The 13,539-nt window shown below is 33.4% G+C and overlaps 1 protein-coding gene across 2 annotated transcripts; it reads right to left on the bottom strand.

The window, feature by feature from the left end:
- Positions 1 to 3,917: 3,917 nt before the first annotated feature.
- On the bottom strand, positions 3,918 to 12,925 carry LOC145639162 (wall-associated receptor kinase-like 1). 2 transcript variants are annotated; one of them, XM_081690330.1, is made up of 3 exons: positions 11,890 to 12,923; positions 10,893 to 10,946; positions 3,918 to 5,354 (listed from the first exon to the last, which is right to left on the bottom strand). In XM_081690330.1, the coding sequence occupies exons 1-3, from the start codon at positions 12,752 to 12,754 to the stop codon at positions 4,096 to 4,098; spliced, it is 2,178 nt and encodes a 725-aa protein (XP_081546456.1). In that variant the 5' UTR covers positions 12,755 to 12,923; the 3' UTR covers positions 3,918 to 4,095. The 2 variants fall into 2 exon arrangements, with proteins under 2 accessions (XP_081546456.1, XP_081546457.1); XM_081690331.1 differs by lacking the exon at positions 10,893 to 10,946 and having other exon boundaries at positions 11,890 to 12,925.
- Positions 12,926 to 13,539: the final 614 nt, after the last annotated feature.

Here is a 13,539-nt window from a genome sequence, read left to right as displayed (position 1 = left end):
TAAAAAAAAACTGGGCATTTGCCTGCGATTTCAGAGAGGAAAAAAAAAACATTTTCTCCGACGGTATAGATCCTTAAACCAGAGGTAAAAGGAGTTGGTGGTTAAAAGAGGAGTGGTGGTGGTAGTGGTGGGTAGTATGAAGAGGTGGTGGTGGTTGTTGTTTAGAGAGAGAATTATGTTTAAGAGAGTGAACAAGGAGTGATGGTTTGGGGGGTAAATTTTGTTTGAGGGGGTTAATTGTTTTTTATTAAATAAGGGTAAATTTGTAATTTTATTTTATTTAGCGGGCGTTAGTTAGATATTCGAGGGTGACGTTTAGCTTCCCACTTAAGTATTATCGGTTATGTTTTATTTTTAATAGTGAGTCAAATTTTCAAAACTAAATGAAAAAAAAAGTGTCAAATATTGCATAACGGAGGGAGTAGAAAATGCAAACGATAATTAAAGATTATATGCAGCTTGTAGACACAGAAGTTTTATGAGTATCATGTATTAAATTAAATAATTTAATTAGTTAAATAAGGTTTATGATCCATCTTAATTATTTTTGGTCTACCCAAATAGAATATCCGAATTAATCAAATATTATTCGGGTTGTAAAATAAATCAAATGGACCAGGTTAAAAGCTTTATAAGTCATAAAATTGGCCAAACCCAAACCTACTAAGTCCACTAAGGGGTTCTCATTTCCTATAAATACACCATTTCTCAATCAGTTGAGGGGATCCAGAAATCACTATTCCCAAAACCTCAGAAAAGTCAAACGAAATTATCTCTAAAGTAAGTCAACAAGCACATCAAATTTTTGTCGACTTGTTCAAATACATTCAAACACATTTATTTGAATTAAGCTTCATAAGCCCTCGTTCAGGTGTATTCAAACAAAACCCTTGAATACAGGTTGACATCATCAAACGTCACCCTGCATTCAAACTGAAGTCGACGTCATCAAACGTCAACCTACAAGTGTCACACACATATTTGGTATTATCGTCAAGCTGCGGAAAAGAATCAGAGGACTTAGTTTATTTTATTATAAACTGTTATACAGATATTGTACCCAAAATTCATCTATTAATATAAATTCATCTGACTTTATTTCCTGTCTTTATTTATTTAGACTCGAAATTTGTGTAAACACAACTATAATAATTTATACCCCTGTTTACTTTAAGTTGCAACACTTTTTAAAACTAGGGATTCCAATGCTCGCGATGCGATTCAATTATCGATGCTCTTTATGCCTGTAGACACTCAAATGTGTCTCCCCAAAATCAAACCCAGTGATGAATACCTTTCACGTCATTTGATTATCGAACGAAGTGAAAGTGTGAAATGTCTAATGATGTGGATGTTTTTATTAAAATATCTCTCTTTCTGTGTTTGAAAATGTTTCTTTCTTCACTCTATTTATAAAAATAGCCAGTCTGATTTGGTTTGGTCCATGAAAAGGGTCCAATAATAGTGTAGTTAGATTGGGATAAAAAAGAGCTTTCCAACGATATATTATAAGCCCGGTTCCGATGAATAATAAGGAAGTTATGAATTAATTTAAATTTGGCCTAAAATGATTTTATATGTGGCCCAATAATCTAGAGGAGGGCCTATTAATTATTATTCCTAAAGTTTAGGATTGATTTTAATCTTCTAGAATAATCTAGAAGGTTCTTTCAAATTCTAATGAGATTAGGATTAATGATTATATTTTAAAGAGTTTTATTATGAATAAAATATGTGATTTGTCACAAACCTGATTTTAATGATCAACGCGGAATTAGGTGCTTAATCGTATAAAGCAGATGATTTCGCGTACAAAGCGCGTTTAATTCCGACTTAGCGCGAGACGACAAGTCTGTCGCCTGACGTTGACATTTGTTGCCTGGCGCGCGCTAAGCCTGTCGTCTAGCGCTAACTCCTGTCGTTGGCGACATGAAGTATTTTATTCCGAATAGGACTTGATTTGATTCCGGACTATTTTTTCTATAAATAGGGGTCGTATCTCCCTATTTTTATTCATTCACAACCATCATCTCTCCCTACTCTCTCTCTAAAAGCTAGAAGCTTTCTCTCTCCGTTCTTTTTCTAAACCTTCCCTCTACAAATATCCACATACATTAGTTTTAGACACACCTAGCCAAGTTCGAACTTGCCTTCGCCCTAGACGTGAATGGTTTATAATTTCTGAGGGTTTATTCCCAAATTCCTATTTCAATTATTTAGTTTAATTGTTTGATTTTATTATTTTCTTTGAAGTTACTAATGCGTGTATTTTGTTATTAGAAAGAGATACGAGGCATCCAAGTAAGTAATTTAATTGTTATTATTTTGATATAGAAATCATGCATAGACTATTTTGTTGATTCATAGTATCATGTTAGGTTTTTTTTATTGCTTCCTAGTATCATGTTTAGGGTTAACTAATATTTCTGATATTATGTATGTTTATGATGGTTCATATTTCTTTCTTAATATCATGTTAGTATCATGTTAGGGATAAGGCTTTGATCTTTATTGTTTAGTGACATGCTAGGGTTTGTTATTAATCTTGTTAGTATCATGCCTAGGATCTTGCTAATATTATTATGCTTTATTGAGATTATTATTATGATGATGATTGGTTATCATAATTATTGTTGCTTGATATATTGTTATTATTATTGCTTGATCACACCTTTTATGCATGTTTAAAGGGAATTTGTACTTGTAATCACGCTGAATAAGATAATTAATAATCTTGTTTAGGCTAATATGATTATAATTCAAGTGATCGCCAATAATAGATTTGCTTGTGCATTAATATTCAACCAACATAGATTAAACAGGTTTAGGGTAAATCTATTATATTGATTGTATGTTAGTCAAAAAGCGTACTTGAATACAAGAAGAATGTAGTAGAGGCCTATTTTTAGGGCAGATTCAACCTCATTTAGATTAGATTGGTACCTTCATCCCCGAACTTCCAGTCATGGTTCCAGACCTATTGGAGTTAACGATTTCATGGATTGTTAAGGGGTATAACCTTAACCGTTGAACGGTTTACAAGTGCCTAAAACTTATTGGCAACTCTTTTACTCTAGTTTCCTTACCTTTGGACGCCACCATGCTTAAGTGTATGATCACAGTGGGGCTTATGTGTGGGATGCTTGAAATATTCCCTACAATGCCATATGCCGAGTTGTGTAATATTTTATAAAAATTATTTGCATATAGACGATAAATGTGTTGGATGTTGTGCTGTTGTGCAATATTCTAAACTTAAGTTGTGCAATGTTCTAAACAGTAAACATTAGTTGAGCTACTTTGATTTAGTGACAAACGGTAAAAAGATATTGAGTTCGATGTAGAAATATAATTGTGTGATAAGTTTTGAATACGAAAATTAAAACAAAAAGACATACAGAGAGTTAAAGATGGATTTATACATACATAGCTAAACATAACTTTTGAAATCAATTTAGGGAATTTAACTAATAATAATAAGACTTTTGAAATCAAATGGGGGTAAATTTGTAAATGAACATTTTTAGGAATATAAAAGTCCATGCTCTATTTATAAGAGTTTTCTTAAACTTTTTATAAGACAGAGATAATCACATACTCTTACAAATTAGAAACAAATAACAATATATGCATGCATGTATCATATTCAAATTGGTCCCATTACCCATATCTCCCAATACAATTTTTTTTTTTTTTTTTTGACAGGTTAACTTTTTAGAATTTTTATTCGATCTATATTTATAATAAAAGGTGTGTGTGACAAAAATAAAGTATCAACTAAAAATAAATCAAAGTGAAAGAAGTATAATCATACTTTTTTTGAAACAAAGTATAATCATACTTAGAAACCATTCTATACTTGATTGGCACAATTCTTTATTAGTCTACTGACTTTGCTATTAATCAACACAACAAGAAACATACAAACTTTAACAGGTCAATCATTCAACACGTCAAAGTATTATTAAAAAGATACATACATATTTTCATCACCATCAAAACCAGAAATCTAACATCAACAACATAATTAATATGCCAAATTACACACAAATTATATAAACTCTGCTCAACAAAACAGCCTTCTTTAGCTCTTCATCAACAAGTATGAAGTAAATTCATCTCAACTTCAACAGAATCTGAATTCGTAGTGAGTTCAATGTGATCATACGTGACTGATCTTAGATAAGCATTGTCTGTTTCTATAGATGGAGTGATCATACTAGAGCTCCTTGTTGTCCAACCGTGGGCTTGAGCATTTGGTGTAAGAGGTGGCAAACAAGATGAATGATGATACCATAGCCCTTCAAGTACCGTTGCAACTTCTTTCATCGTTGGCCTTTCTAGTCCAGTAGGATTCAAGCATTGTTTTGCCAGATTAGCAAATTCCATTATATCCTCTTTTTTGCTACCCTCCAACACTAAAGGATCAAGAATTTCGACCAGAGTATTATCATTCATTGATGAGACAAAATACATAGCCAAACTTCTTTCTTCTTCTTCTTCTTCTTCTTCTTCTTCGATTTTGTTACTGTCATCTACTCGTCTTAGTTCCCGGATTGGTTTTTGTCCTGTTAGAAGCTCGACCAAAATTACCCCAAAACTGTAAACATCACTCTTTTCAGAATATTGGCCCAAAAAGAAATACTCGGGATCCAAATAACCAAACGTTCCTTGGACACCGGTTGTTAAATGAGTCTGTTCCACAGAAACTGCTCTAGAAATCCCAAAATCCGACAACTTTGCTCCAAACTTATCATCCAACAGAATGTTGCTAGATTTAATGTCTCTGTGGTAAATTGGTGTTGTAAACTCTGAATGCAAATAAGAAATTGCAGTAGCAATTTCGAAAGCAATTCTCAGGCGAATTTCCCATGTGAATATAAACCTGTTAACGAATTTATGGATGTGTTCCGAAAGAGTTCCATTAGAAATGAACTCATACACTACAAGAGGTATGTCATCTTCCAAACAACATCCTAGAATATTCACCACATGTCTGTGTTTGATTTGGGATAATAGAATTACCTCATTGATGAATTGTTTCCATTCGCTTTTGTCGAGGGCTCTTGATCTTTTAACCGCGATAACTTGACCATCTTTTAACATTCCTTTATAAACAGTACCTTGACCTCCTTGTCCAAGCACACGATCCGTGCTAAATTTGTTTGTGAACCTCCTTAGTTCTTTTAATGTGAAGAGTTTAACTTTCTCAGTAACTTCAACATTAGAATTTCCTTGTACATCAAGTTTTTTCTTGAAGTATTTTTGTCTAAGTTTAATCTCCTTTCTTCTCTTTCTAGTTTTGCATCTCCAACACCCCCAACAATATCCAAAAATTACTAGCAGTAAGCAAACTGCATCCATTGCAACAATAAACATTATATTATGGATCAAAATTTGTTTTGCAGTGCACTGTAAAATATATGGTGCCAAGGATCAAAATAATAACTTCTTCGCAAAGTCTTATATGTGGCTGGCCACATCATGTGGCCAACCATCACGAAGGTTACTTCGTTAGTGTCATAGGGGTTACTCATTTAGTTTTACAGGGATTACTTCGTCAGGGTTATACGGGTTAATTAAGGGTTACTCGGCTAATGTAACAGGATTACTTAATCAATTTTATTGGGGTTACTTTGTTCCTTTTCAAGTGAACTGCTTGCTTTCACTGGATTTACTGTGGCCCATGGTTTTACCAGCCACATACAAGACGCACTTATCCATAAGATTATTGTGCAGAGCTCTTCTAGCTTTAGTCTTGTGCCATGAACGGTATATGCTAATTTTCGTAACAAATTATATTAATTCAATAATAACTTGTGTACCTAAAATAATATGTTAGTGGTTAATTTTTTAATGGTAAGATTAGATTACTTCGTTAGTGTCATAGGGGTTACTTTTGTTGGTAGTTTAAATGATAAGACAAAATTACCTTATTTACATAAAATAAAAGAGTAAACAAAAAAAATCCCAAAAAAATTTCACAATAACGTTACAAGTATCATGTCAATATTTGCTTTTAGTATAGGCTTCGAGCCGAGCAGATCTTTACTTTGAGCCAAAAATAGCAGGATTTTCTTGAAAATTCTAATGTAGTCTTATTACTTTTAACAATTAAAATTTATAAAAATGGACGTCTGAAATTTTTGTTTATTGATTTATTTTAAATTAATAATTTTAAATAAATTTTTTTTTTATCATTTAATATATTTTTTTATTTCCAGAATTCCAAAATTGTTAAAAAATAATTTCTGGATGATAAAATATATATTTAAAATAATTTTAAAAATTACTAATTAATTAAAAATAAATCAAAAACAATAATCTTAACCGTCCATTTTTAAAATTTGTGTAAGTCAAAAGTCATAAAACTACATTAGAATCATCAGAATTTTCTGACCAAAATTTTGCCCATCCTAATGTTTTAACAAAAAATGTAATTTATGGAATTATGGCTGCCCAAAACTTAAAAAAAAAAATGGGCAACTTGGATTCAATATTCGGGCCCAAAATTTTGTCAAACTCAACATTTTTCGAGCTAAACCAACTTTAACTCAATAGTTATTATGTGCACCACGTCTATAATTATGAACATTTAGTAAAAAAATGAATACTTTATTAAAAATGAACATGTATTCTAAAAATATAAACACATCACAAAAGCTGAACATAAACATGCAATTTTATATGTTCATATTTTATGAAGAAATGTTCAATTTATATGCAGTAATTGTTCAGTTTATATTACAAAATTATTGAATTTTTTATAAATAAGACCAACTTCTTTCAAAAAATTGATGTTTATTTTATAGTGTTATATTTAATATATTAAATGTTCAAAATTTGCGATGGTTTAGATTTTTTACTAAATGTTCGAAATTTGAGATAGTTCAGATTTTTTTACTAAATGCTCAAAAGTATAGGTGTGGTGCATTGCAGTTGTTCAGATTTTTTTTATTAAATGTTCAAAATTTGTGATGTTCAGGATTTTTTACTAAATGTTCAAAATTTAAAACTGTTCAGATTTATTTTACTAAATTTTTAAAAGGATAGGAGTGTTGCACCTTAAAATTTACGACTTTATCTTGTGTATGAATTTTAATTTTTCAGGCCTTTAGAATCAATAAAAGAAAATTATTTAAAATGTTGGATTATTTAAGAAATATTAAGGTTAAGGTTAAATAATTTTTAGTGAATTGGATTAATAAAGTTAATTTTTTCTTGTAAGACTTGTTTTTTTTTTTTTTTTGTTTTTTTTGAATAGTTGTAAGACTTGTTTACTTCATCTAATTTTTGCTAAATTGAAATTATTTTTATTGAATTGAAATTATTTTTTTTAAACTTAAATTATTGTAAAAGTTGTTATTATTAATCCCAACTTTGATTATTTTTTAGGAAAATTTGTCAAAAAAAAAACCACCTTTAAGCGGTCTTCCCTAAATAACACCACCTTTTGATTATTCCACAATAACACCACCTTTGACACACATCTTCCAAAAATGAAACAAAAAACCGGTCACCTATTTTATAGGTTACCCTAGGACACGTATCCTAGTATGATTGATTTTAAAAATTAAAAAAAAAAACTAAAAAAAAATAAAAATTAAAACCCTCTTCCCACCCCCTTGCACCGGCCTCCACCACCCCCCACCAAGACCACCCACCTGAAACCACCCTCTCCCCGGCCCCCTTCCCAATTTCCGGCACCCCTCCCCTTCCTGACCCCTTTTCCAATACCCCTTTCCTTCCGGACCCCATTTTCGACAACAATTTGGGGTTAAAGTTTGATGGGGGTGGTGATTCGGGAAAAAAAAAACCACCATAACAATTTGGGATTAAAGTTTCGGGTGGTGATTCAAGGGGGGAAGGGGGTGGAGACGGTTGTTGGAAGGGCGAAATTGGTTCGCCGGAATAGTGGAGGTGGTTTGGCGCCAGCTGGTGAGGAGAGGAACGTTTTCAAGGGGAGGGAGGAGGGTTTTTGAGGTGAATGAGGAGGGTTTTAGGGCGGGGGGAAGGTGGTTTAGTGGAAGGAGTCGGTGGTCGAGGTTAGGAGAGGTGTCGCCGACGCCGGGGTAGGATGTTGGGGCTCTGGCCGCCGGCGGTTATGGGGAGACCCAACGGTGGGGTGGCTGCCAAGACGGAGGTTTTTTCTTTATATATATTATTTATTTATTTTTAAATTTTAAGTATTGTTTTTTTTTTCAGGTTTTTTTTTAAAAAAAATATCTTAAAAAAATTGACTAATGATATTGTGACACGTGTCACTAGTAACCTTTTTAACAGGTTACCAACAGGTTACGTTTCATTTTTGGCAGATGTGTATCAAAGGTGGTGTTATTGTGGAATAATCAAAAGGTGGTGTTATTTAGGGAAGACCGCTTAAAGGTGGTGTTAGTTTTGACAATTTTTCCTATTTTTTTAATAATCCCAACTTTAGAAGGCATTTTCTTTTAATAGGTCAAATGACCGATGATTTGATGAAGAGGTCATTTTTTTAATTTTTTTTAAATAAATGTCACATATTTTATTATCATTGGTCACAAATATATATGAAAGAAAAAAAAAAAGAGCCACCATTACCAATTAACCCCTGCCCCACAGGCCGACCACCACGGCGGTCAAAAAACCCTAACTCACCTCCCTCCTTGGGCCAGTGTTAGATCCCCTACTCACCATCACTCCTTCTTCCCCCTTCTCTAGTGCCTAGGTGCACCTCTGCCCTCCTCTTCTACCACGAAATCCATAACCACTGCAACAAATACATAATATACTTTTCGATTGAATTTTTTATCCACGCTTTACAAAAAACGCTTTCCCTGTTATTCGCGTAGGTGTCGCACCAACCTGAGTGGACGAGAGAAAGGTTGAAGGAGAGTAGAGGAATTGAATTTGGTAAGAGGTTAAGTCCGATCGAATTTTTTAACCCAATGGGAAGGAGAGCGGGGCGGTTGTGTGCGATGCAACGGGTGGTGACTAGTGGTGGGTGGAGGGGCGACTTAGGATGGGGAAGGGATGGTAGGTCAGCGTCGGCGAGGGAAGGAGATAGGCGGTCAGGGTGGTCCAGTGAGGGAAAGGGGAGAAGCTGGGTTTTTTTTCAATTTTTTTCAATTTTTTTTTTTACTAATCAAGGATTGACACGTGTCAAGTTACCTGTTACAATTGGTCATTGACTTTTGTTGACCGGTCATGACCTGATAGAGGAAAATGCTCCCAAAAGTTTGGATTATTATTAAAAAATTATCAAAAGTTGGAATTAATTAAAGTAAATGACCCAAAATTGAAATTAATAATACAAAATTTTCCTAAATTATTTTACTAAACTGAAATCATTTTTGCTGATCTGAAATTATTTTTGCTGATTCTCAATCATATTTCATCTTTAAAGTGACGAGTTTTTATTGAACTGAATATTATTTTGTTAAGGTGAAATGAAAAGGGCTTAATTAATTAAATCTCATATATATATATATATATAAAGGGGAGTTTTTTCCTGCGTTTTTAAAGAGTTACGTAGGATTTATTTTTTTTAGCGCGCCATATAAGATAATAAATTTTAGTGGTAGCCAATTAAATACGAGATTATTTATTTCTTTTAGAATTAAATAATTTAAATGACACGTAAGCAAAATTAGCGAATGAGATTTCCCAGCTTTAATTAATTAAATATAAAATATTATCTTTTGATATCATGAATTTTATCTAAATATATAACAAATTTTAACACATAAATATTAATATAAAAACTATTTTAAAAAATTCAAACAAATCGTACATCGTACGGGCCTCATCTAGTTTCAATTTAAATGAAACTCTAGTATGGTAAATAAGTAAAAGTATCATTAAAAAAAAAAATACACCTAGTCGTTTTCTCTCTAAGGTTATTCAAAAAACGTGTTCCAGTCTTCCAGAGGTCGGAAATTTGGCTATTTTCATATTTTTCCCACAAGTTTTTTTATGCTTTGGTTATTGGATTCAATAAAATTACACTCGATCTTTAACGGTTTGTTTGGATTGAAGGAAATGGAGGGAAAGGAAGGGAAGAGAAATTGAGAGATGAAGTATCTTTCATTTGGATAGCAAATGAGGAAGGGAGGGAATTGGAGGGGAGAAAAATGGAAGGATTAAATTGTAGAAAATTAACTAGGTTAGATCCCGTGCCATGCACGGTAATTTCAATATTTGTCATTAGTTTACTATAATTATTTTACTATAAAAAATAATATCAAATTGCAAAATAGAATGAAAGTTCTGTAATTACGATTTCTTAAAATAATTAAAGAAAACGGATGAAGAAATGCATGCACGACTAATAAAAATAACTATGGATTACATTACATTATAGATAAGATTACATTATTGTATTATATGACTTTGTTCCCGTCATAAAATAAATAAATAAATAAATCTTTGTTGAATGTGTAAAAATGAATATACTTGCCAAATAGAAAAGAAATATTATTGTAAAGTATTAAATTAAATACTTCTCTAAGAAGTTTTGGAGAAAGAAAAGAAAAAACACCTTTTGGAGTTAAAATTTTTAACCAGGCTATGACAAGTGTCATTTTTGGTTTCGCCTTTAGTATAGGTATATTGATCCCTCCAACAATGGAGAAATTTGGAAGGAAAACTCACCATTCTTGCCTTCCCTTCTCTTCTCCTCCCTCCCCTTCTTTTCCTTCCCCTTACTTTATCCAAACAAACTATAAAGGTTCTAAGTACCCCTATAGTTGGTTTGAGTGTAGTAAGTGCCCCTATGGTGGGCTTTGTTTTTGTTTTATGAGTTTATTGTGATATACAAGTTGTTTTATGGGTATTGCGTAAAGATTTGTGTGAGATTGAAAAAGAGGTTAATCCTTCTATTACAATCAGATGAAATAGGGAAATAGTCTTACCCAAAGTAACGTAGAACCTTTGACTAATCAAAAGGATCGTTGTCATGATCTCCTCTACAAAAAACATAAAATAAAAAGTCAAAAGAAACTAATGACAGTTAAAAGCAACTATTTATTGCACGCAATCAATTTGTTATGAGTTTATGAATGTACTCGCTATGTTTTTTTATTCCCTCAATTTTAATTTGTTTGTTCCATTTAAAATCTCCAGATAATCTAATGAAAACGAAATCTAATACTTCAAGGATTTTTCTATATTTCAAAAAATAGTATGTACTATGTACGTGTGATTATCCCCGGCTCAAAGTTATATGAAGGTCCTGTTTTTCCTTTATAAAAAATATCGGCCCATAAAAGTTTGCTTAGAAAAGTTTAATTTGATAAAATCCATAATGTATAAATCTCAAATGAAAGCAAATGTTGGGTTTTGTAGGGAAATTCAAGAAAAATTGTGTGGCAAATTGGAATTGTGAAAAGACAAACAAGGAGAGATAAACTGGCATGTAAGAGAATAAGAAAGGCGGATATTAGAATATCATAAATTGATATTTGAATCAGATCCGAAAATTTCGTTTGGTCTTTTATTTGGATTGGGAACTTCTAGACTTTATGTTTCTGGGTGGCTGGCTATGGAGATAGATTTTCTAGATTGGGAACTATAACAGTAGCACTAACAGTCGGTGTAGTATAACACTTAAAAAAGTTGGAGTAACAAATCCCACTAACCCCACTCTAACAATTATTTTTCTATCCTACTGACCCTACTTATATTACTTGTTTATTATTTATCTCTCATACTTACAAGTCACAAGGACATTTTTTACAATACTATATATTATTTTTCAAAAAAAAAAAAAATCTTTTATCTAGGTCTCATCCTATACATTTTTTTAAACGTTGTGAACATCCTAGTATTGTAATTACTACGAAACAGAGGGAGTATGAAATAAGATAAATATAACAAAACGGAGAAGGTTTTATTAACGAAAAAGCTTACCAGCCAGTTTAACTCTATCGGGAGCAGGTCCCCATTCAAGCACAACAGGTACGGCAGTTATCCCAGATGACAACGGCGCATGAGTACTTAAATATTCCTTGCTAATTAAGAAGGCAGACCTGCAATCTTTAGATATATTGTTGATGCTCACACTTATACTGTATTTCTTCACCTCTGTATATTGTTCATACATGGATGTGGCTGCTAATTGAGCCTGACAACAGCGATAGCCATCGCATCTGTTTTCTCTTACGACTGCTGCAGGTGGATGCAGGGTACAAACAGAGGCACATCCAGCAATGATTTCACCCGTCTCATTCAACAATAAGGCGTATCCTTCGCATCCCACTGACGCTAATACATTTCCTCTAGATTCATCTATTGAATATCTAAAGGAGGAGTTGCCGAGGTTGTGGCTTGTGCTCGTCACAGTACGGCCATTACTACTGCAAGTAATAGCTAAGGGAATTTTTACAATTATTATACCCTTCAAACTACTAAATCCTCTATTAAATAGTCTGTACATCTCTTTTTTAGAGTAAAATAAAAACCTCTTGATTCTTATCAAATGAAATATATACGGTCTAACCTCGAGAATCTCGAGGTTGAGCTTCTTTAGAAAAGGTTTTGGTGGTGATGAAGAGGAGGAATTACAAGAGACTGCAAAGTTGGGGTTCAAAAAACAATTTTTGGCGGTATCAGGACCAATACCAAACGGGTAAGGTATATCAATATTTCCACACCGGTGTATACAATCGTCTTTATCTTTACGTAGCTCAGATGGTCTCCAGAAACAAGATGATATGATTATTGACACAAGAAGTAAAGGGTATGAGTTTAGAACTTTCATTTTGGCTACTGACATATTCAGATCTACCGTTAGAGCTCCATCCAAGCCTAGAAGAACAAGTTTCAGTGCCGTGTCTCTTTTCTTTTCTTTGGGGTCCAACGATAATGATGCAGTTTGGCATATATTATAGGAAAATTTGTTGGGGTGTATTTGCTCAAAACAGGCCCTAACCGATTACTAACTTGTTATAATAGGTTAAGGTGACAGTGTCATTATGTTATTGATTGAATTTTGTTTTTTTGTTTTTTTTTTTTTTTTTATATATATAAAAAAAAATCTTACAAAAATAAATAAATAAAAAAAACTTTTTTTAAAAAAATATAAGCCTCCACCCAAGAACAACCACCTTCCCCACCACCTACAAACCACCTTCCCCACCACCAGCATGACGACCAAAACCCTTTTCCCCACCCATGTGCCGGCCATGCATAGCTCCCTCCCCTATCAGATCTCCTACGCTAGTAAACTACCCTTTTCGGCGCCACTTCCCCAAAACTGTCAATCCCGAAATCTCTAAACGGCCTCCTCACCGAACATAAACCCCCAAACGACCTTCCCCCCCCCCCCCATCGAAACCCTAGCGAATAGTGGGGGGAAGGTCATTTGGGGCTTTTTTTGCGGCGAGGAGGCGTTGCAGGGGTTTTAGGATGAGCGGGTTTGGTGGTTATTGGGAAAGGGGCACCAGGAAGGCATGCCGACACGAAAGAGGGGATTTGGTGGTGGCCGGCCGGCGTCCAAGCTGGGCTGGGTTGTGGCCCTGTTGGAGGTGTAATATCCCTCATGATTGCTTTAAAAGGATT

Source organism: Chenopodium album, chromosome 7 (genome assembly GCF_948465745.1).
Source record: "Chenopodium album chromosome 7, dcCheAlbu1.1, whole genome shotgun sequence".
NCBI lineage: Eukaryota > Viridiplantae > Streptophyta > Magnoliopsida > Caryophyllales > Amaranthaceae > Chenopodium > Chenopodium album.
The sequence above is the reverse complement of the archived record's forward strand: the minus strand, read 5'-3'. Positions and strand labels throughout refer to the sequence as shown.